Source organism: Durio zibethinus, chromosome 12, assembly GCF_047325235.1.
Source record: "Durio zibethinus cultivar Kanyao isolate XHJ-2024 chromosome 12, ASM4732523v1, whole genome shotgun sequence".
Classification (NCBI taxonomy): domain Eukaryota; kingdom Viridiplantae; phylum Streptophyta; class Magnoliopsida; order Malvales; family Malvaceae; genus Durio; species Durio zibethinus.
In genome coordinates, this window is record NC_143173.1 from 12,655,365 (window position 1) to 12,677,409 (window position 22,045).

General features: G+C 32.2%; 3 protein-coding genes and 1 long non-coding RNA gene across 5 annotated transcripts; 3 read left to right on the forward strand and 1 right to left on the reverse strand.

The window, feature by feature from the left end:
- Window positions 1–2,385: 2,385 nt before the first annotated feature.
- Window positions 2,386–3,659, reverse strand: LOC111296105 (uncharacterized). The gene has a single exon (XM_022890159.2). It carries the CDS (start codon window positions 3,529–3,531, stop codon window positions 2,617–2,619), a length of 915 nt encoding a protein of 304 aa, XP_022745894.2. The 5' UTR covers window positions 3,532–3,659; the 3' UTR covers window positions 2,386–2,616.
- A 1,348-nt stretch (window positions 3,660–5,007) lies between these two features.
- LOC111296896 (peroxisomal nicotinamide adenine dinucleotide carrier-like) lies at window positions 5,008–9,702 on the forward strand. Its single transcript, XM_022891373.2, has 12 exons — window positions 5,008–5,135; window positions 5,292–5,372; window positions 5,444–5,521; window positions 5,842–5,916; window positions 6,891–7,021; window positions 7,226–7,280; window positions 7,669–7,779; window positions 8,417–8,485; window positions 8,553–8,660; window positions 8,781–8,849; window positions 9,115–9,169; window positions 9,308–9,702. Exons 2-12 carry the CDS (start codon window positions 5,292–5,294, stop codon window positions 9,499–9,501), a joined length of 1,026 nt encoding a protein of 341 aa, XP_022747108.2. The 5' UTR covers window positions 5,008–5,135; the 3' UTR covers window positions 9,502–9,702.
- Window positions 9,703–11,550: 1,848 nt separating this feature from the next.
- Window positions 11,551–13,438, forward strand: LOC111296944 (uncharacterized). Its single transcript, XR_016326260.1, has 3 exons — window positions 11,551–12,714; window positions 12,803–12,945; window positions 13,022–13,438. It is a non-coding gene; the product is annotated as an uncharacterized LOC111296944 (long non-coding RNA).
- Window positions 13,439–15,346: 1,908 nt separating this feature from the next.
- LOC111296110 (flocculation protein) lies at window positions 15,347–20,745 on the forward strand. Of its 2 annotated transcripts, XM_022890168.2 has the most exons (5): window positions 15,347–15,460; window positions 15,564–15,930; window positions 16,084–16,199; window positions 18,715–18,958; window positions 19,170–20,745. In XM_022890168.2, exons 2-5 carry the CDS (start codon window positions 15,697–15,699, stop codon window positions 20,535–20,537), a joined length of 1,962 nt encoding a protein of 653 aa, XP_022745903.2. In that variant the 5' UTR covers window positions 15,347–15,460; window positions 15,564–15,696; the 3' UTR covers window positions 20,538–20,745. The 2 variants fall into 2 exon arrangements, with proteins under 2 accessions (XP_022745903.2, XP_022745901.2); XM_022890166.2 differs by having other exon boundaries at window positions 15,347–15,930.
- The last annotated feature ends 1,300 nt before the right edge of the window (window positions 20,746–22,045 follow it).

Below are 22,045 nucleotides of genomic sequence, written 5' to 3' on the forward strand. Positions count from 1 at the left end.
AAACAGGTAGATAAGACCCCTAGAGAATGAAGGGGGTGAACGATGGAAAATTCCAATCTTGGGAAAAGACAGTGCCTTTATTTTGGGGGAAATATGCATTAATTGAAACCAAAGTTTGTGCACTATACATTAAAAGTGATGGTTGTGGAGCACAAAATAAAGTTGAGATTTTGGATTTGGTATTCAAAACGGGACCCCTATACAGCGAAGTTAAGCTTAGCTCCACTCAATTTCTGAACAGAATTTCTGCTGTTTGATTGTGGAATTTGTGGTGCATGTATAATTACAGATGACTTAATCAAAGACACTCCCATTGTTGTCATCCTCTCACTATTTCTCCATACACTTGAACTTGTCCTGTGGCAACTCTCATCATTTTGAATGTGATAATGATTTAAAAAATTGTTGTATATTAAATAATCATAAATTAAAAGACTAGTTAATGCTTAATGGCTAACGCTTCATTTGGATGATTGGAAAAATAATTTTTATCATGTCATCGCGTAGTTTTTAATTGGACCGTAATGAAACCTAACTCCCATACTAAAATTTCCTATTTTCCATCCTTTCTATAAAAAAGGAGTAAAACACGTATGGAAAAGACAAATTGATAGCTTAAAAACTTTTCTTTCTTTCATGAATTTGCTTTTGATGGAATTCCTTGTAACTTTCTGAAGAACAATGTCCACTTACACAATTTTGAGAGAAGTGAACTCATCTCAAGTATAACTTTCTGAAGAATAATGTTCTTTATAACTGTGACGTATAGACAGAAGTCTCAGCCCAACCTCTCACCCAGTCCAAGAAAAGAAACCAATCTTAAACTTTTACAGATCAACACCATGGGACGAGAGCACCCATACAAAATTATTTGGACATGTGCAACATGGGCTCCCCCAATCCAATGCTCTACCTTATGAAAACAGCTCTCCACTTTAAACAATACCCAAATCCATTGTCAGAAAGGTTAGTGGCCAACAATTGCCAGGTTTTTGATGATTGAATTGATAAATCTGATTTTTTTTTTATGGATTTTTAGTTTGAGAAGGAACCGATAATCTGATATGCAAACTGGGATTTAGGTAGTGTAGCCAAGAACTTAATAAATAACTGAGCTACAAATTCAAGCCTAGCAAGAACTTCCCACTGATCATAACAACTGAAATCTTTAGGCCAAGTGATGGAGCAGAAAGGGGAACAACAATGATGCTTGGCAGAGAGTAAAGAGAAGCATGGCAAAGACACGCTAGTAACAATGATGCAGACAATAGCAAACCAGCAGGGATAACATAGACGGCAACATCTCTGGTCTCTTGGCACCGCTAATCATTTTTTTGTCTTGCATCAGCTCTAATCAGGAATCAGACAGATTTCAAAACACATGAAAAAGCATGCCAACCTTAACATACTTGAGTTAAACTAGAAAGGGTTTTGTAGGTTTCAAAGGACAAGAGGACACCATAGATGAATATCTTCCCTAATAAAGGATCATTCGTTAACTACTTAGATGATAGAGCTTGAGGAATGTAACATATATAAACACATGTTAACCCCTCAAATAAAAGAACTTGTATATGGAGTCAATTAACAGTTTACCTTTCTCTGAATTTGGCCTTCAAATACTACACAGCACACACCAGGAGGAGCTCACATCAGGGCATGTATAGCAGCAAAAGGAAAAAACTCCGTAAAGCATTCCAAGTATCACTAAAACCAGCAATTTTGTTACTAGGAAGAAGTATAACCTGAAGGAACTAAAGTTATAACTTCCAAAATAGAGCAAGTCTGCAAATATGGCTCCTTGACATTGATGAATATAGATTGGTCCTTGACCTATTCCCCCTAACCATACCCTTCTTTTTCATCAAAAACATGAATAACTTAACCTAATAATAGACTTAATACAAAAAAAGACACGAAAATAACACAGTTTAAAATTTTATCAATAACTATATATGGGTTTAACAAAACAAAAAAAAAAAATTTATATTTTCGTGTCAATACGAATTATGATATGCAACTTTTGTGTGAAACATGACACAAAGACACGAATTTCAGTACTTTACACAAAATGAATACACGAATCTCCAGGTCTACATAATAAGATCTCACCGGCAGTAGTTTGGTTCATAGTTCAGCTCAATACCCCATGCCCCTTTAAACCTCTGTTCATCAACATAATCTTAAGCAGAAAAAATCACATGAAAACAGTATTCTTCTACCATAATCTTATAATTCTATCAAGTTTAAAATAAACAGATAAAAGTCTTTCAAGCATCATCAGGCAAGACTCCAACCATCGTATTCAGCAGCTCAGAGAAAACATTCGACAATTAACTCAGGAAACGAAATGGGAAAGATTCAACATAAAACTAACAACAAAAGTTAAAGCTTTAAAGTAAAGACTAACAATTTATTATCGTAGCAGAAGAAATCAGCACATAATAAATATCAAAAGAGTTATTCTCAGCTCACTCTTTCTCTGATCATTTTAATCCCCAACCATTAAAAACACAAACCCATCATCAGATCACAAACTATTTACATAAATATTTATAAACATTGGCCATCATCATCATCATCATCATCATCATAGGCATTGCATTAAAAAACCAATCAATATTCAGAAAGATGATAATCACCATAATCATCCCTCTCCCTTGATGCCACATCATGCTCCACTCTTTCACCAATCTTTTCTTCTTCGTATTTCAATCCTTCTTCTAATGCCAGTCCTCCTAAAGCCCCCGCGACAGCTCCAACAGCTAATCCGGTCCCGAGCCCCATTTTGAGACCTCTAGGCTTCTGATCGTACGGCGAGTAATCTACTGGCGCCGATGGGGTGCTATAGCCGGAAGAGCGTTCGAAGAAGGGACGTGGAGGCATAGGCGGGGGTGGAGAAGAATAGTAATGGCTGGAGTAATAGGGAGAGTAAGCGTCCGGGATGGCAGAGTACGGTAGCCGTGGAGGAGGAGGAGAGGCTGACGGTGGGAGAGGCGGCGGGGGAAGAGAAACATAGGGCGAAGCAGAGTATCTTGGTGGAGGAGGGGCATTTGTGTAATAATAGCTAGGAGGGGCATAATGGTAATCATGAGGTGGAGGAAGGGGACGTTCGCGGATTCCGAGTTTCACGCGAATCTTGCCTTGGGGACGACCCGATGGTCGGAGGAGAGAAAAGGTTCGGATCTTTGAACTGTCTTCCGGGTCGGGTAATTCTTTGAGATCAACCCGGAGGGTCGCGACTAAAGGTTTCGGATTTTCCGAGGGTTTGGAGTGGAAGATCTCGAGTGTTAAAAAGGCGTCGTGGAGAGGGACAGCGAGGGGAAGTGTGAAGCGCTCGTTCCAGACCGGTCTAGTTGAGCCGGAATCGTCTGAGCGGGTTGAGAGACGTCGATCTGGATCGACCCAGAAGACTGCGTAGGGTTTGAGATCGCCGTTTCGCCAGTTGACGTTTTTTAGATGCTTGGCTGACACCACCGTGAAACCGAGGTCGAGTGGTCTTGGCGGCGGAGGTCGAGAGGAAGTGGCCATGGCGGTGTCTGTGGCGGTGGTTTTAGGTTTATGCTGATGCTAACGTAACGTCGGGTGGTTGGATTTGTTTTTATAAAGAGATGGTTTGCTTGGGAAGGGGAGAAAAGGACCAGCACAATCAAATGACTGTTTTAACCTTGTTAAGCATCCAAAGCATATTTTTTATAGGAAAAAAAAGCATTTTTTATTTTTTAAATAAGATTAATCGTATTTTTAAGTTTTATTTGAAGTTAAATAATAGTTAATTTGTTTCTTCAATATTTTTAAAAATACGCTTTCATATATTTTTCATTCAAAATTTTAGTCTTTTTCATTTGACATTATAATTTTTTATGAAAATTAAAAAATTACTAACAATTAGTTTTGTTGTGAAAATTAGCATGAGAAAATATAATTTTTAAATTTTATTAACTAATAAAAATTAATTAAAAATTAAAAAATCTAATTTTTATGAAATTAAAAAATTTTAGTTTGTATCAAATAATTTTAAAAATTTTATTTGTTTTTAATTTTTAGTAATATAACGGCATTGTGGCCAACGGCAGCCGGACTCATTGTGCACACCTCCCAATAAAACGCATATTGACGCCGAACTCAAGGGGAGGGTAATTTCCGTAGTTAGTAAAATAATGGAGGATATATTTGTCAATTCGGCTTCCAACCGATGCACCTTCCACCCAAAGAGCTTTTAATTTGGTGGAATGACATAAAAATCTGAGGAAAAAATAAATCCTAGCAAGTGTAAGTGATAATCTGTATAATATTTAGGTGTACACAGTGCTAGAGTGTAGACTCTAGCCTCAGGATGTTACTTTATTTATATAATTTTTTTGGGAAAAAAAAAAGTAAAAAATACTACCTTCATCTTGTTTGATTGTTAACATTTAAGTTTCACATAGTTTAAGAAAAAATTAATTTTAATGTATTTTATATTAAAATTTTAATATTTTATAAAATTAATGTACTATAATTTTAATGTTAAATGATTAAAAATCATAAAAAAATAAATTAAAAAATAAAAAACAACTAAATATTTAAAATATATATGTAAAATGAAAGAGAAAGTATTAAATGAGCTAAAATTTGAATTTAATAATTAAGACAACTACTTTTTTATGAGTATTGAATAAAAAATGAAAAAAATATTTTAAATTAATGTTGCTTTGATCAAATTCTAAAATAAATAATGAATTAAACATAACTATTTTTATATGTAAAGCCCTTTTGCAAGTTTCAAACCAAAAAACAAAAAAACACTTTAGTCCATCTTTATAAACACTCATCACTATTTTCTTGTTTTCTTTTATTAGGAGTAATATATATGTATATATATATAATATTAAGAGGTTTTGTGAATGAGCCTTTATTTTAAAAAATAATAATAATAATACACTTGAAAATACAAATAGCACTACAATTATACGAAATTAAATTTGATTGATCCACTTATTAATATATACTTTATGTTTATAGCTCTTACATCAAATTCCCCTTCATTTGCTTTCTTAAACGGAACAACTACGACAAAGAAAGAAACGGGGAATTCGATAGCGAAAGCCCCCTTCCCAAGATACGCTTCTTTGCTACAGCCAAAGCCAGAGATAGTATTTACTGCAACTCTCTCTCTCTCTCTCTCTAAAGCGTTAGATCTCTCTTTTTTTTTTTATGCATTTTCATGCTTTTCCTTACAACGTTGCCAAACACCAGATTTTCTCGAGAAAATATTAACGTTTCTTTAATCCTCTGTGTTTTTCAAAACGATGTCGGACGCTTTGATCAATGGACTAGCGGGAGCCGGGGGAGGGATCATCGCTCAACTCATCACTTATCCTCTTCAAATGGTACGATTCTCTTTTCCTTTTTTTTAATGTAAATTAAACAATAACAATTCTGTTCTTGATTTGACCTACAGGTAAATACTCGTCAACAAACAGAGCGTGATCTCAAGAAAGAGAAACGGAAACTTGGAACCATTGAACAAATGTGCCAGGTTTTTTTTTCTTTTTTTTTGGGGCTATATGACGATTTTTATGTTATAATTAACGGAATATTCTGAAAATTTAACGTTAACGAATTTTCAAGTTAGGAACTGTTTGGTTGTTGATTTTTCGATTAGTTTTTTTTTTTTCTTTTTTACATGTTTGGGTAGTAAGAATTTATGTTCATTTTCGATCAATTATGGTTTTGCTTTTGCTTTTCAACAATATTTAAGAAAGCGAAAGCAAATAGTAAAAGCAGCAACCAAACGGAGTCTTAGTAATTTTGTGTTTAGTCTTGATTCTTGAATTTGTTTGTTTACTTTGTGAATAGGTTGTAAAACAAGAAGGATGGGAACGGTTGTACGGAGGCTTAACCCCTTCTTTAGTTGGTACAGCTGCATCACAGGTATCTTTTTTATTGCTTGGTGTTTCAGTACTGTTCTATTGCTTTTTTTTATTGCTGAGAGTGTGATGTGAGAAAAGAGAAGTGGATTTGTCATAAGAGTCATTGGAATGCAACGAATTTGGTTTGTTATGCTTTAGTTTTACATTGAAACTGAGAAAAGTTAGTAGTTTTCCCCATAAGTTTGTGATCCTTACCTTGATAATAGTGCTTTTTGAATGTATTACTTTTTGGCAAATGGCTACTGTAAACTCGCTTAGAGTAGTGAATTGTGACTTTCAATGTAAATGGTATGTGGTCCCTTAGGGGTGACAGATTTGTCATTGCTGCATTTATTTTTTCTATTTCTAGATTAATTTCTTAATATTCATGAAAACCCATGTCCTAAATAGCATATAAAATCCTAACTGAAGCTAGCTTTGGGATTAATTAACAAACAAGTTAGGATTAATATGTTCTTATTCATTTGAAGATGCTATTGAGCGATATCGAATTCCTGATCACTGTCTTGCAACCTCTATGGAGAATGTTTTGCATGGAGATATTTTTGTTGCTTAACCAAATTCTTCATACATTGCTTTTTTCGAACTAGACTTTCTTTCTAATCCATGCATAAACTGTTTTTGAGTTAATGTCATGAATGGCCCCTAAATTATAGTGAAATGTTCAATGTGTACCCAAACTTTAAAAATCTCTAATATGGTACTTGAACTATGAATTTGTTAACTAATGTGGTACTTAAATGATTGTTTGTCTGCCACATGTCATCATTTGAAGCTAAACAAATTCATAATTCAGGTACCACATTATAGATTTTTAAAGTTTAGATATCACATTAAATATTTTACTATAGTTTATGAGTCATTCATCTACTAACCCGCTGTTTTTTCTATTTGTAAATTGACTCTGTAAATTTGCACTATTCTGTTTGTTTAGTTTATCTGGATTCGTAAATACTTGCTGTTTCTATGATACAGGGTGTTTACTATTATTTCTATCAAATATTCAGGAACAAAGCTGAAACTGCAGCAGTTGAACGCCAGAAAAAAGGGGTTGGTGATGGATCAGTTGGAATGATTTCATCACTTATTTTAGCTGCTTTAGCTGGGTAATCTAGTTTTATTTATTTTTAATTTTGCCTGAAATCTGATTTCCTCTGGCTGTTGTTGCATCAGCTTTTCAAAAGCTCTTTTATAAACTGTAAAGCAAGCACTCCAATTTCTTCCAGAAAATATCCACAATTGAGTATTAATTTTCTATTGTCTATGTATCTGTGAACTAAATATATACGCTTAATCATTTCTCTGTGTAGGTGCGTAAATGTGCTGTTGACAAACCCCATTTGGGTAGTTGTGACACGCATGCAGGTAAAAAGCAAATATCCATTTCAGAAAGCTTCTTATTTGCTGTAAAACATAGAATGAACGAACTTTAACGTATGCATTTCTTCACAAAGTCCACCAATAAATCCATTACAACAAGCGTGATGCTTTTGATCTAAGCTAATGGCCATAATTCTTTAGTTATCCAAGATTCCCAGGCCAAATTATGCCTGAGAAAATAGGGGCAACTGATATGACCTCTTGGGTGTGATAAACATGTTCTTTATCAGTATGCCTAACATTAGTCAATGCTTAGCATCTACACTTCTGTTTAAGATCACACATAAATTATGCACAATAATTTGAAGGTATCTATTTCTTTTTCAGTTTAAATGTTTGTTCATATTTCAATTAAACAACTATTGTGGTGCAGACTCACTCAAAAATCTCAGAGAAAGACTATCCTAATAGGTTGGCAACCACTACACCCGAGGAAACAGTCCTTTCTGTCATTGAGCCTCTTCCTTATGGAACTAGCCATGCGGTATGCACTGTTGCTTGGTCTATATAGTTCTTTATGTAGTTCACTTATAACATTGAAGTTCATAAAAGTTCTCTTCCATGGAAATGGTAGAATATTGCAGTTTTAACCTCTATAATGAAATACAAAAAATATGAAAGCATTAATTCACATCTCCCCTATTGATAAATGATGATGCTTGTGCTGTGTGGTGGAATGGCTACAAGGATAGGACTCATTGATACGATCGCCGATTGATGATAACTAATAAGTGATGAAAATAATGAATGATGGGCATTCACTTAGATAAAAGATAAATTTTCTCGGTAGATAAAACTATTTTAGAATTAATGCATCTAATTTATAGCAAGTCTAGTTAATAACTAATGTCAGAATTAATCAGTTATTGTAGACCTTTAATATGGCATGATTTATTGCTTGAAAATAATGTGCATGAAGTTGGAATGCAGTGCCAAATGTTATATTATGTTATAAGTATTTTCTTATTGGACATGGAGTTTGGCAAATTATGTTTGCCTGGTCAGTACTTACAAATATCCCAAATATTTGGGTTAATTAATTTGAAATTTTGTTTCCTTGTTGATGTCAACCAAAATGCAAGATTTTTTGTCACATTCTTTTGCATATGGAATACTTTCAGATTCAAGAAGTCTATGATGAAGCTGGATTTTGGGGCTTCTGGAAAGGTGTATTCCCAACATTGATCATGGTATGTGAGAAGTGACTGTTACATCTGGTAAGGGAGTATCACTAATAGTTCCTGTTGTCATCAACAGGTCAGCAATCCTTCTATACAATTTATGCTGTATGAAACGATGTTGAAGAAGCTGAAGAAGAGCCGGTCTCTTAGTAAGCAGGGTAACAACAGAGTAACTGCATTGGAGGTTGGCTCTGAGTTCATCTCTCTTTAATAATAATTATGTCATCTTCTTATGTCAATGTTCCTTGCAAATGCCTTTTTCTTCTCTATTTTAATCTCTGAATGAATTGTCTAATTATGCTAGATATTTCTTCTTGGAGCTTTGGCAAAACTCGGAGCCACTGTTGTAACGTATCCCCTTAATGTTGTAAAGGTATGATGTACGACATGTAGACATGCATTCTCTAGACGGAGAAAAAAACTTGTTCTGAACTGTTCCGAATCAGTTGAAATTAGATAAATGAATTTTAACAATCGCAATGAGTATTAGAAGACTAGCGAAAAAGAAAAATTCGATGGCCTGCCAAAATCATAACTATAAACCATGGCCCCATGAGTTGGTCATGATAAGTGATAACCTTTCGATATCACTTGAAAAATGAGTCAAACTCTTATCCATTTCTTTGTTGCTTTTACAGTCAAGATTACAAGCAAAACAAGTTACAACTGGGGACAGAAGGCATCATTACAAAGGTTTGAGTCAGTATGGTGAAGTTTACGTGATATGAATATACGAAGATAGATTATTTTCCATGAATGCAAACTCTGCTTGTGTGATGTTTGGATTCATTAAAATAATTTGTTCTATTTCCATCATCTTCATCTATATAGGGACTCTGGATGCCATTCTAAAGATGATCCGCTACGAAGGCTTCTCCGGCTTTTACAAAGGTATGAACACGAAAATCATACAAAGCGTTCTGGCAGCTGCTGTCTTGTTCATGGTTAAAGAGGAACTTGTCAAGGGTACTCAATTGTTGCTTGTTAAGGATGGCATCCATACTTTGAAATCTAAGCCTCCTTGACCCTGAAACTCTCTCGCTCTCCTCATTCGTGTGTTGTTGGTCAAAACATTCAACTTGGATTATAGCATATATTAGCAGGCATGTAGCTTGAAATAGAAGGGATTTATAAGGAGTACTTGTAGAAAATAAAATCATTTATGGGTTCTATATACAGTTCAATTTGTTCTATATAAAAGCTTCATAGTTCAGTCGATTTCTGTATACAGTCAGAGTATTTTTAGATTTTATCAGTTATTTTTCATGTCGATTTAATATATTTAAAATTTTACTTTTGCTCTTCAAGATTAAACCTGAATTAACAAAAAAAAAAAAAAAAACTTGTCAACTAAATTAACCGGATTCAAATATTTTGACACAGATTTTTATTTTTGAGATAAAAATTTATTAAACTCAAATAAAAAAAAAAAAAGAACTCAATGATTAAGAATCTAATCACATCGAATTGAATGGATACAATAAAAAAATTCAAGTTTAACTTGAAATTAATTGTTTGAAATTTAATTTAAATTAAATCAAATTTTAATTTTAAAATTTGAATTTGATTCGAAATAAATATTAAGTTATTTAGATTTAAATTTATTTAATAAAAATAAGTTTGATTTTTGTATTTAATTTTAAATTTAATTATATATTTAAATTCGAAAATTAATATATATAAGTAAAATAATAATTATTTTTAAAATTTGATTTAAATTTATATATATATATAATAATAATAATAATTTTTTATTAAAATAATAAAAATATATTAAAATTTAAAAATACGATTAGACTAGTAAACTTTTTAATTCAAACATTAAAATGTTCAAGACTTACCGAAAAAGTCAAGCTGCTCCAACTTAAGATCGATTTATCAATGATCGAGCCGGAATTTTGTTTGAGTCCCATAGTTTGTCAGTATTGATGACCCGACCCTTAATCGACCGCCGTTTCGGCATTTCGTCGGACCACTTATAAACCTTGATTTCGTTAACACTGCCCATTTTCACTCCTCCAGTCTCAGAATATCAGCAACGCCATTTCCTTGCCCAAACAGAACCTCCAAAAATGCAAGATCAGGCAGAAACGGGAAGCAAAAAGGCAAAGAAAGCGAATCTCCTAGATCACCAATCCATCAAACACAGCCGCGACGAATCCGCCTCTGAGGTTAAAAAAAAAATTTGAAAAAAAAGTTAAAAAACGACCCTAGATCCATTAATCTTCACAATCACAGATCAATTTTTGAATAATTATTTCTCTTTTTTTAAATTTTGGATTTCAAATACATTGTTAGGAGTCGTGGATATGTAGAAGATGTGAGGATGAGTAATGTCAAAGTATTGCTTGGAACGATTATAATTGTAATCGCTCTTTTTGGTCAATTTTACAAAAAGAAGTTCCCCGAGAACCGCGATTTCCTCATCGGTTGCGTCGTTTTATATCCTTTTTCTCAGAGTTTCTTGTTTTGGTTTATTGTAATTGCTAGATAAATATTGATAATGTTTTGGATAAATTTGAATTGAATTGCTGTTTGTTTAGCAGTTTTAATTAAAAATTTGTATACCCAACAATCTAAAATATAACATAAATATGATAAAAAATAAAATATAAATATGACATAATTTAAAATTTTAATAATAATTATATATGAGTTTAATAAAATTAAAAATATATATTTCATATTTTTATGTCGATAAATAATTTTTATATAAAATATGATTTGAATACAAAAATTTTAATATTTTATATAATATAAATATATGAATTATCTATGTTTAAAAAATTGTGATATTAATCGAAAAGAATTTAATTTAAGTTCTGTTTGATGGTTAATTTTATTATTTAATGGAAACATGTGGTAATATAAGAAATTATTTTCATTGAAATGAACAAATATATAAAATTTAATGTGCATTTAAGCATAATTGAATCATATGAAAGTGGAATCAGGTTAAATATATTAGGTTGAAGATATTAAATTTAATGCATATATATATATGCATAATTTAATGCATTTCTTCTAGTCTGATCGTATGGAAGTTTTGTTTTGAAACTAAATTCTGTTGAATTCTCATCTATTTAGTACCATTTTAAGTGATTAAGAGCTTTGAGGAAGAAACTTTCACGCTTCAGCCAACCTTGATTCAATGCCTGGCTTTTTTGTGTAAACTTGTGAACAGAGACCAAAATGATTACAATCCCTTTTTCTTTCCTAAGTTTCTAATGCTTAAACCTGAAACCATTTGGTCAGAGTGTATCTACTACTAGGACAAGATGCTGTTAAAGATTTCATCTTGGTTTCCTTTTATTTACCTTGCTTTTCTTGGCAACCAAAGAGCGTCATCTTGTATGTTACTTTCATGTTCCTTTTGATCCTTGACTCTGGCAAGTATATTGTTCTATGGACTACTCCAGCTGATCATCTACACAAAGGAAAAGAACGCAATTCTATTTACTTATCGTCCTGCAGCAAGTTCCGTTTCTTTCTAATCGAACATTTCTTTATGTTATATCTTATGTCATGCATTGATTTCTTTTTCTTTAAGCTGAGATTATCTTCATGTATGATGAGTGTGCACTTTGGGCTTGACGTGCTTAAGCCTGTGATGTTGAACGTTCCTCAACATTGGCATGGTTACTGATTCTTGAGATTACCATCTAACTCTATTTAATCTTATTGGCATGATGAGATAGGCTCGAGTTTGGGACTGTTTAATTCGAATTTTTGTCATCTAACACTGGGGTCAAGTTTTATTGGAAAGTTAAAAAGTACTTTTATTATCATAAATGAAATTGAGGGATAGCAGTTTGATCTTATGCATGTTTTGCTATTTGTCTATCTTTAGCTCAGTTCTATGCTTTTCATTCCACTGCAAGATGCTCATAAGAGCTTTTTCCATCCTAGGAAAGTGTTTTACGACTTCATCTACTTTTCTTGTGCGTTCTTTATCATGAAACAGTTACATTTCATCCGTAACTTTTCACGACGTTGCCTTTTTTTAATCTATACCAAAGCTTTATACTAATGATGTGGAATGATGCCTAGCATCCCAATAGATATCTACATTCTTGAATATTCCCCGAGGTATTATATTTCTTGTACAAACTCTACACAAACAAACCCCGATTGTTGCCTAACCTCTGTGGTCTTTCAGAAAAAGCTTACACAGTGTGGGCAAATGCTTTATGTGTGCCTTTGGCTGAAAGGAACTTAACAAATTACGGAGATTAAAAGTAAATCCTCCATAACCTTGTGCATACTTGCATATGAAGCCCCATGTGTGTTGTTTTCTACATCTAAGTTCAGATTTCATGTTTGTAGGGTTCCATCACTAGCACCGGTTTGGTGGTCTCTTCAAAGTTGCCAAGATTCTCTGATCTTTATACACTTACTACAGCAAGTTCAGATCCCAAGTCAATATCTGCCGGAGAACCAGTCGAGTTCACTAAAAGTGTTACCCAGTGGTATCTCCTTTTCCTTCAACCTCCTTCCGATCATTACTCTTCCGTATTACATTTCTAACCCGTTGAAATATTGTAGGTTCACTGGCTAAGGGTGGAGTATTGATGGAGGATCTATTCTGGAAGGATGTTGAAACACTAGTAAATGATTACGCGGCGGAACCAAAGAAAAAGAAATGACTATGTAGTAAGGCTTACTTTGATAGGTTATCGGTTAGACTCTGAATTCTGGCCATGTTGTGACTTTGATGTAGATTTTCACCAAAATTATTGTTGGTGTGGAAAATTGAGCTAAAAAAATCAACTTTGCCTTAAGATTAGAAGACAATTTACATCGATGGTCGAAATCGAATTCTGCTAATGAAAAGGATTTAGCATCTTTAGCTCTCTCTGAATCTTGTATCTATCACTGTGATTATGATTTCCAGGTAACTATCTTCTATCTTCCTAGTTTAATTGCTGTTAGGACCAGCTTCGGATGTCAACTGCATTGATTTCTGTTGCCTGGCTACTGATCTTTACGCTGCCTGCTTAACTGATGCAGCTGTCTATGACATTTCCATGTTTCCTACGGCATAATTTATAGATAGATTTAACTATTTTTTATTTTATGTCGTGTAGATTTAACTATTTTTATTTTCATATCATATAAAATATTAAAATTTATATATTTATATTTTATCTTATAAAAAAATTATGTATTATAATTCATGTTGATATAAAAATATAAAATATTTTTTATTTAACTATTTTTATTTTCATATCATATAAAATATTAAAATTTATATATTTATGTTATATCTTATAAAAAAATTATGTATTATACTTCATGTTGATATAAAAATATAAAAGATTTTTTATTTTATTAAATTTATATAATTATTATTAAAATTTTAAATTATTATTTTTATATTTTATATTCATATAATATTTTTATCATATAATTATATCGTATTTTAAATTATTAAATTTATTCATGGATTTAGTTATTAATTTTTTTACTAACTTTAAAATAAAATTTTTATATCGACTTAATGAATTTAAAATTTTATTTTAAGAGTGATTTTATAAAATTAAATCTTGACTATGATATTTTTAAATTTAATTAGTAAAATTTTTATTTTTTTACTATAAAATTTTTTTATATTTATATAGTAATTGGTAAATCTTATTATTTGTATATTCATATTTATAAAATATTAAAATTTATATATATATGTCATATTTTATATAAAAATTATTTCATAATTTATGTTAATATAAAAGTATAATTATTATTAAAATTTTAAATTTTTTTTTTATTTATATTATAATCGTGTTAATGTCATCGGATCTAATAATTGGAAATCAATTAAATCACTTTCCACCACTCATATATTTATTTAAAAACTTCGCTCTTATTTGCATCGTGAACTATCAATCAAGTCCCTTTTAATGACCCCACTTTTAATATTTGTCTGTACCAAATTTTGAATCCTCTATCGTCAAGCCCCGAATATTCCCTTTCCCTCGCAAAAATCCTATTACTAACTACTACCACATTAACCTGTCCTTTTCCATGCCCTGATTATTACAATAATATTTCTGCCACTAATTAATTTAGTATGATATAATTGAGTCGAATAAAATAAATATTATAAAATATTTAAATAAATTTTAAAATTTGATTTGAGTTCAACCAAATTTTAAATTTAAATTTGATTTAAAAAAATTAAATTATTCAAAATCATTTAATTTGATTTATTTATCAAATAAAAAATAATTTTATATTTTATATTTGATTATAAATTTAATTATTTAAATTTAAATTCAAATGTACATATATAAATAAAATAATAATTTTTAATTAAAATAATAAAATATATATTAAAATATAAAAATTAAATTAAATTTATGATCTATTTAAATTATAAAATAAAACTTTTAAATTAATTTTTTAAAAAAATTAAATTATTTAAATTTAATTTAATATTAATTGAATCGTATTTAAATTTTATTAATAACTTAATAATTCTGACGTATTATTTACGCTTACACTACTAACTAGTACTCTTTTAAACTGTCATTTTCCATGCCTTGATTGTTACACTAGTATTTCTTCTGATATTTTCTTTTCGTTTCTATCCGTTGCTTGCTCGCCAAACAAATTCATTAAAACAACTAACAAGTACACGTCAGCCTTTCAGTGTCACCGCCGACGTGGCTTTTCTATTGGACTGGGGCCCACAACCAATGAAAAAAATCTGACAGGGGCTTTAACCAAAAACCAATCAAAATCAATCAAAGCACGGATCTCAATCCGGACAACAATTAACCGTATTGCATAAAGCTACTTGACGTCCGCCTGGTTTTTTTTCCTTCTTCCGGATAAAACCAGCTTCGGGCTTTCTTCCTCATCTTTCTCATACCATTTTTTTGCGAAGGAGATTCTTTTCTCTCTCAAACACTCTTCCAGCTTTCTCTCTATAGAAAACGACTCTCTCCTCGATTGTGGCGCTTTTAATTCTGATTTTTTTTGGTAATCGAATCTGGTTTCTTAATAATAAAAAATTTTGAAAGAATCTGATTTTTTTAAAGTTTTTTTTATTATTTTATTTGAATTCAACGATGGCTGATTCTAGAGACCGAGAATTTGTTGACGATCATGTGGATCGAAGTGAGGATGAATTGATCGATTCATCGGATGAATCGTTGTCAATCAACGGCGTTGTTGAGGCCTCTGGCTTTGGATCTGGAACAAGACAAAGTAGTGAGATGAGGGACGAAATCGGACTTGCGGAACGATTAACCGACATATTCGTAGAGGAAAACGACGGAGATTTGTTGCTTCAACAGACCGATCGAGAAGATAGGGTTCTGCAATGGTTACAAGCTTTAGATATGCAAGTAATCGGCGCTTGTCGAACCGATGAAAGGTTAAAGCCTTTGTTGAAAGTCAACGTTTCAAACGGCGTCGCTGAGGATCGGTTGTTAGCTCATTTGAGTAAGGTATTGTTGATAATTTGGAATTCAATTGATGTAATTGTTCGAAATTTTTTAGGATTAAATTGAACATATGATTCAAGGTTTCCTTTTTATATTTAAAAGTTTCAATTTTGCATTTTGTGTGTTTAATTTCATTTGTTTTGATAAAATCCTCAGCACTTTGAGCCATCGGAAGTTGGTATGCTGGCGAGGTGTTTTTGCATACCATTGGTTTCTATTCGAGTTGGGAAGATCAACAAACAAGGGACTCATTTTCACCCTACTGCTGTAAGGTAATTGAATTCTTATAGATATCGGAGTCTCTGATTTATCATTTTTGTTGCAAATGATTAGCATTTATTAATAACATCTATCACACAGCCGAAAATGTTACCGAAAAGCATGTTATCATTGTAAACTATTTCCTCTGGATTATGATATTCGGCTATCCTTAGAAACTAATATTATTTGGTTGATTTAAGATCAATTATAGATATAGTTACAATCCGAAGTTTACTTTTTTTTCTTTAGTTTTGGACCCATCTTACATGATCATTAATGATGCAATTATAATGGTTTCGTAGTCTTTAATTATACAGCATTTTGGTAATTTACCTTGGATTAGCATAACTCTTCTTTTCTGCCTTCCTGTCTCCATTTTGGGAATTAAGATGATATTAATTGATTGTATTATGTATGGTAATGCTTTCAATATCCCATCCAGGCAGCTTGGTTTTAAAATATACCTGAGTTATAAATATTCTGGTCTTTCGCAGTATGTCACACATATTTACTACCAGTAAGTTTGGATGGCATGTATTATCACATGATTATATGTGCTGACTGTTGCAAGTGGCTATTTCTGTGTGTTTTGTCATATTACACTGCAAAACTGAGAGTACCTACTCTTTATCTGATCGTTGGGCTTGGTTATGCTATCAACGTGCCATTGTACCCTATGTTGGATTATTTCTTAACTGTAGTGATTTTTCTGAATTTTTTTTACTTTTTGATGCATGAGTCTAGATAGTGTTTATCGTTGGATTAGGATTATGATTTTCTGAAGGCATTCTTGTTTAATTTAGCCTTGTCTTGAGTCTTTAATTTGATTAATTTTCATGATTTGTAGATTGCTGCATCTTTGCTGGTTGCATTGCAGCATGGTTAGAAGTTTGGAGATCGGTCTATTTATTATGTTTTCATGACTGTTGTCTGCAAAATTTCCTATATCTTGGCCCTACATGATAAGTTGTCTCCCATAGTGCTTTGATTTAGCATCTACTTGAATTGATTTCATGTGTTGGAATCTGTCCTTTAGTACTAGGTTAACTCTACAATATAATCTGAATGGAAGGTGTATGTTTAGTGGTTAATAGTTGGTAAAAATTGCAGGGTTCTATTTTAGTTTGTTGTTGGTGATCATGTTCATGCTTGCAAATAAATATATCTTTTGACTTGTAGGTAAAGTGGGCGTATTCTAATGATCTCTGAATTATGAGGAAGTAAAGGTAGTTTCATCTCCTATATTATATAGTTTGCTGTTGCTGTTTTGTGGATATGTAGCGTTGACATTCAATGAATCAATTATAGGTTTGAGTGCTAATGACATTGTATGAATTACAGTTATGCTGCTTTGTCAGTATCAGTATTCTTCATTTTGCTGTGAATTTTGTTGAATTCTGAACTGAATATTTTCCGTACCATTCTTATAATTTCAATGTTATTCTTTTGCTATGTAATTCCATTCCTTGTTTTGATTGATGATTTTGTTTTGTTGTCATGAATTGGTCAAATTCTGGAAGCGGTTGTGTGGAAACCTCTTAGAGCTGTTCAGATTTGTCCATGTTTGTGTAAAAGAAGATTGTAAAATGTGTCACAGGATATCACCTAGATTGTCTTTAACTGCTGAATCCATTAAACCAATATGATTGGAAAATATATAAAATGTAAGACTGGTTCTTTAGTGGACATTAAAGCATTGAGCACAGGCATCTTATTATTGATTTATTGAATTCTTTCTCAGAACAAAAACCGAATATTAAGTTTTACATGGTTAATGTTCATGTCGGATGGTACTTTGTGAATCATGTGTGATTCTTGATATAGGTAATACCAAATTTCTATAGAGATTTGTTATTAACTTGTTATTCAGGCTTTCTAGTTGCAGAGATAGTTATCTATTTGCTAGCGGCAGATACAATGAAACATTAGCTCTCAACCTTCCCTAAACATCGATAATAACAGTCCTTGCCGAAACCTTTGTACTTTTTTTAAATCTTAGGCTAAAATACTAACAAAGCCCATATATTATTTCACTTTTCTTACATCAAGTCCCAATACTTCAATTGTACTCTAATAAACCCATATCCGTTAATTCTATCCAAATAAACCTTTATTTCAAATGAAAATTTTATTTATTTTAAAGGTTTGTTTAGGTATAAAGTAAAGTTTAAGGGCTAATTTGGATACAAATTAAAAATTAAGGGCTTATTTGGGTGCAATAAAAATATAAGGGTTTATATAAATGAAGTAATAATGTTACGGGTTTTTTTTTTAATTATTTTAGCCTAAATCTTATTTGGTTGCCTGAACTATAACTTTCTTCATTCTGCTCTCCGCTCTCGGCTGGGGAATTTTTTTGATGATTTAAACTGCTAAATCATACAGCTTCCTACATACAAGGTGTAATGTAATGGATTTGATATTTATGGTTATAACTTACTTTTCTCTTATTGCTGTTTATACTTTACTTGTAGTTACCCTCTTACTTTGTCTAAAATGTTTTCCGACCTTTTTGAATTGATACAGGGGAAATTTGAGTCTTACACTCTTGCCAACATCAGACTTGCGCCTTTCATTCGTTGGGGATGACGGTCAAATAGAGAGACTTTTTACCTTCAGTGGCAAACCTCAGTGTGCTGCTGTTTCCATTAATGAGATCCCAGCAGACAATTCTGGACGATCTTTCCTTGTGAAGATCCCTGATGGCAAAGTTTTTTACTATTGGTGCTCTGAGAAGTCAGAGCTCTTAGGGGTTGAATTGCTCTCAAAGGTAATTGTGGTTTTCTCATTAGTAACTGTCCTTTGCTTGTGCAGACGTTCATACCTACAATAAAGTTGGAATTTTCTTAAATCATATTTTGTGTTTACACCAATCTAGCATCATCTAGGCAATTGCTGTTTAACTCTTATTATTAGATCTGTATGCAAATTGTTCTTTTGTCAAGCGATTGCCATCTAATGGTATGTTCTCTCCATGATAGCTGAAGGATTTAATCAAAAGAAAGCCATCTATTGCTGAATTAACTGGAATCAGCGAGTCACGACTAGGCTGCTTTGCAACTCAGCTCCGTGCCTATCTTGTCGGAACAACAGTGAGTAATACACGAGCAACTTGTTCAGGTTCACCCTCACCCAATACGGTTCTTGAAATGAGCAATGTGCACAATGGACAATCTTCATTGACGTCAAAATCTTTGCGATCCCGGCACTCTAGCAATCAGGTACTCAAGGTGAATGCACTTTATCAAGGTAGCTTAAGTCCAAGATCAAGTTCTTTCAAAGAATGTTTGACCCGAAATTTGTCTTCCTTGAGGAGCACTGCCAGAGATAAGTTACGAAGGCGTGCTGATAACCATCTTTCATTAAATGAGAGCCTTACAATTGCTTCACCTATTACAAATGATTCATCTAATTGCAACCAAGGTGAAAATGACAAAATCCCAGATGTCAAGAGTTGTCCATTCGCGCCAAACTTCCTGGAATCTCTTGGAAAACTTGCCATTCCACCAACTTTAAGCTCTGTATCTCAAGTTTCCTCCCTGGGACCACCTATCTTTTCTCCCTATTATTGTTGGTGTCCTCCAGGATCATCAACTCTGCAACATTCAGTTGCTTCTGAACTGTCAACTGCATCAATTGAATCTCTTAAGCTTCCTCCACTTTCTTCAATATTGCCAGCGAATGGTGCCTCTAGCATGTTGAAACCAACAGCGCCTCTTGATCTGGCTGATGTTCCTTCGCTGGATTTTCCGGCTTTCCTCCCAGAACCGTTGGTCAGATTTCCAATGGCAAGTTCACAGCAAATCCCAACCTTCACGCCTTTGATTTGCGATCCCATTGTTCATATTCCAGTCATTGATGTTTGCTCTTCAGGACAAGGTTACTTAGTTAGTGCTGGTCCAACTATTTCAACAACAATTCCTCCATTGCATCCAAAACTCGTGAACCCGTTATTACCTGATTCTGATGCCATGGTGGAAAAGGGTGCTAGAGAAACCCTTCGGCTACTCATCAGTGGTTCAACACAGAGCAACCCTCCATTGATTGATGTATTTCCAGCAGTTCTGACTACCGCAGATGATAAAAAAGGTATCCTTGTGGCCGGAAACAGGGGTCTGTACGGTGGAGCCAGAGACGTTAGTGCTATAGCCGATGGCATTGCTGCCATGAGTTTGGTTACACTTTCTTCCAACTCCATGGTAGACAGTTTTGTAAAACAATGCAGCAGCAGCAGCAGCTGTGACGATCCTGATGCGAAGCAGGTGGGATGTAGCGATTTGGATGGATCTTGTTCAAACAGTGATGGTGCTAAACTTTCAGAGTCGAGAGAAGCAGAAACTAGTGATTAAATAAATACTTGTTTTTTCTTCCTCTGTAGATTTTTTTGTTCCTTGAAATGGAAATTGTAGATGATGTGTCTGCAGTTTTGTTATATTTGATTGCAAAAAAAAAAAAAAAAAATTGTAGTTAGTCCCAATCTCTACCCATTTGGGGGGATTTGTTGTCTTGTATTATTCCTTTTGATATTAGTGTGTTATTTTTGGCTTTTGGTTGGAATGTGAATGGGTTTATCCACATTTTCCACCTACTTTTTTATCTCTCTTTACCGAGCACTGCTTTGATTAGTTTCGATAATTTAAACATGCTTTAACTAGGTAAAAAAGACACGAATGTATGGCACATTTTAAATTTTGATTTAATAAAAATTAAAAATATATTTTATATTATTTATATTGATATAAGTTATGGTATATAATTTTTGTATAAAATATTACACGTGAATGGTTTGTATTTTTCTTTTTGGTTAGAATGTGAATGGGTTTTTCCACATTTTCCACCAACTTTTGGAGCATTTCTTTGATTAATTTAAACAATTTAAAATACGGTTTGAAAGTGATAAATATATATATATATATATATGAATGAGATATTTTAAAATTTAAATAAAAATCATATATGAATTTAATAAAAATTAAAAAATATATTTTATATTTTTTGTATTGATATAAATTATAATACGTAATTTTCATATAAAATATTATATGAATATATAAATTATTAATATTTTATATGATATAAAAACACGAATAATCACATCCAACTTTAATGCTATATTATTTTTCTTCTCCTATATAATTTGACTTTAAAAGTAATCTTAAGTTAGAATTTTCCTTAGGCATAACTCTTCTAAAATAAGATGCATCATATATTAACTCTAAAAAATTAAACAATTTATCTTCTTAAATTTTACGTTAAATATATATATATATATATATATATATATATTATAAGTTGCGAAAGTGGCGAACAAGAAGAAATGTGAAGACGGTTATCTATGTACTTACGCACTAACTAGAAAAACTTGGTTCTACTATTAGCAATTAAGATTTCCCTACCAACACTTTCAAAATGATGAGAGGAGGCTTTAGATTGAGAGGACAATGGCATATTCTTTTTCAACATTTACTCAATCATACTTGACTCTGTGATTCTGATTCACCATGAAAGCAGAAATTAGGGGGAAAAGGTGGCATAATTTGACCATTTTTGCCACACATGTATAAATATATATTGTACAATTTTGTCCAAGCTATGACACAATTTAATATATGATTATCAAGTAGGAGTTAAAAAACATCAAAAAATTCAAAAATTAATTTAAAATTATAATGTTCAATTCGGTTCAAATTGAATAAAAATTCAATTCAATTCGAATTTAAATTCAAATCAAATTTTAAATTTTCATAAATTATATAATATACAAAAAAATTTAATAAAATTCAATTCGAATTGTACCATTATCATATTTATTGTTAAGTTATTGTTAACAACTAGCAATGCTACATCTTTGGAGTGT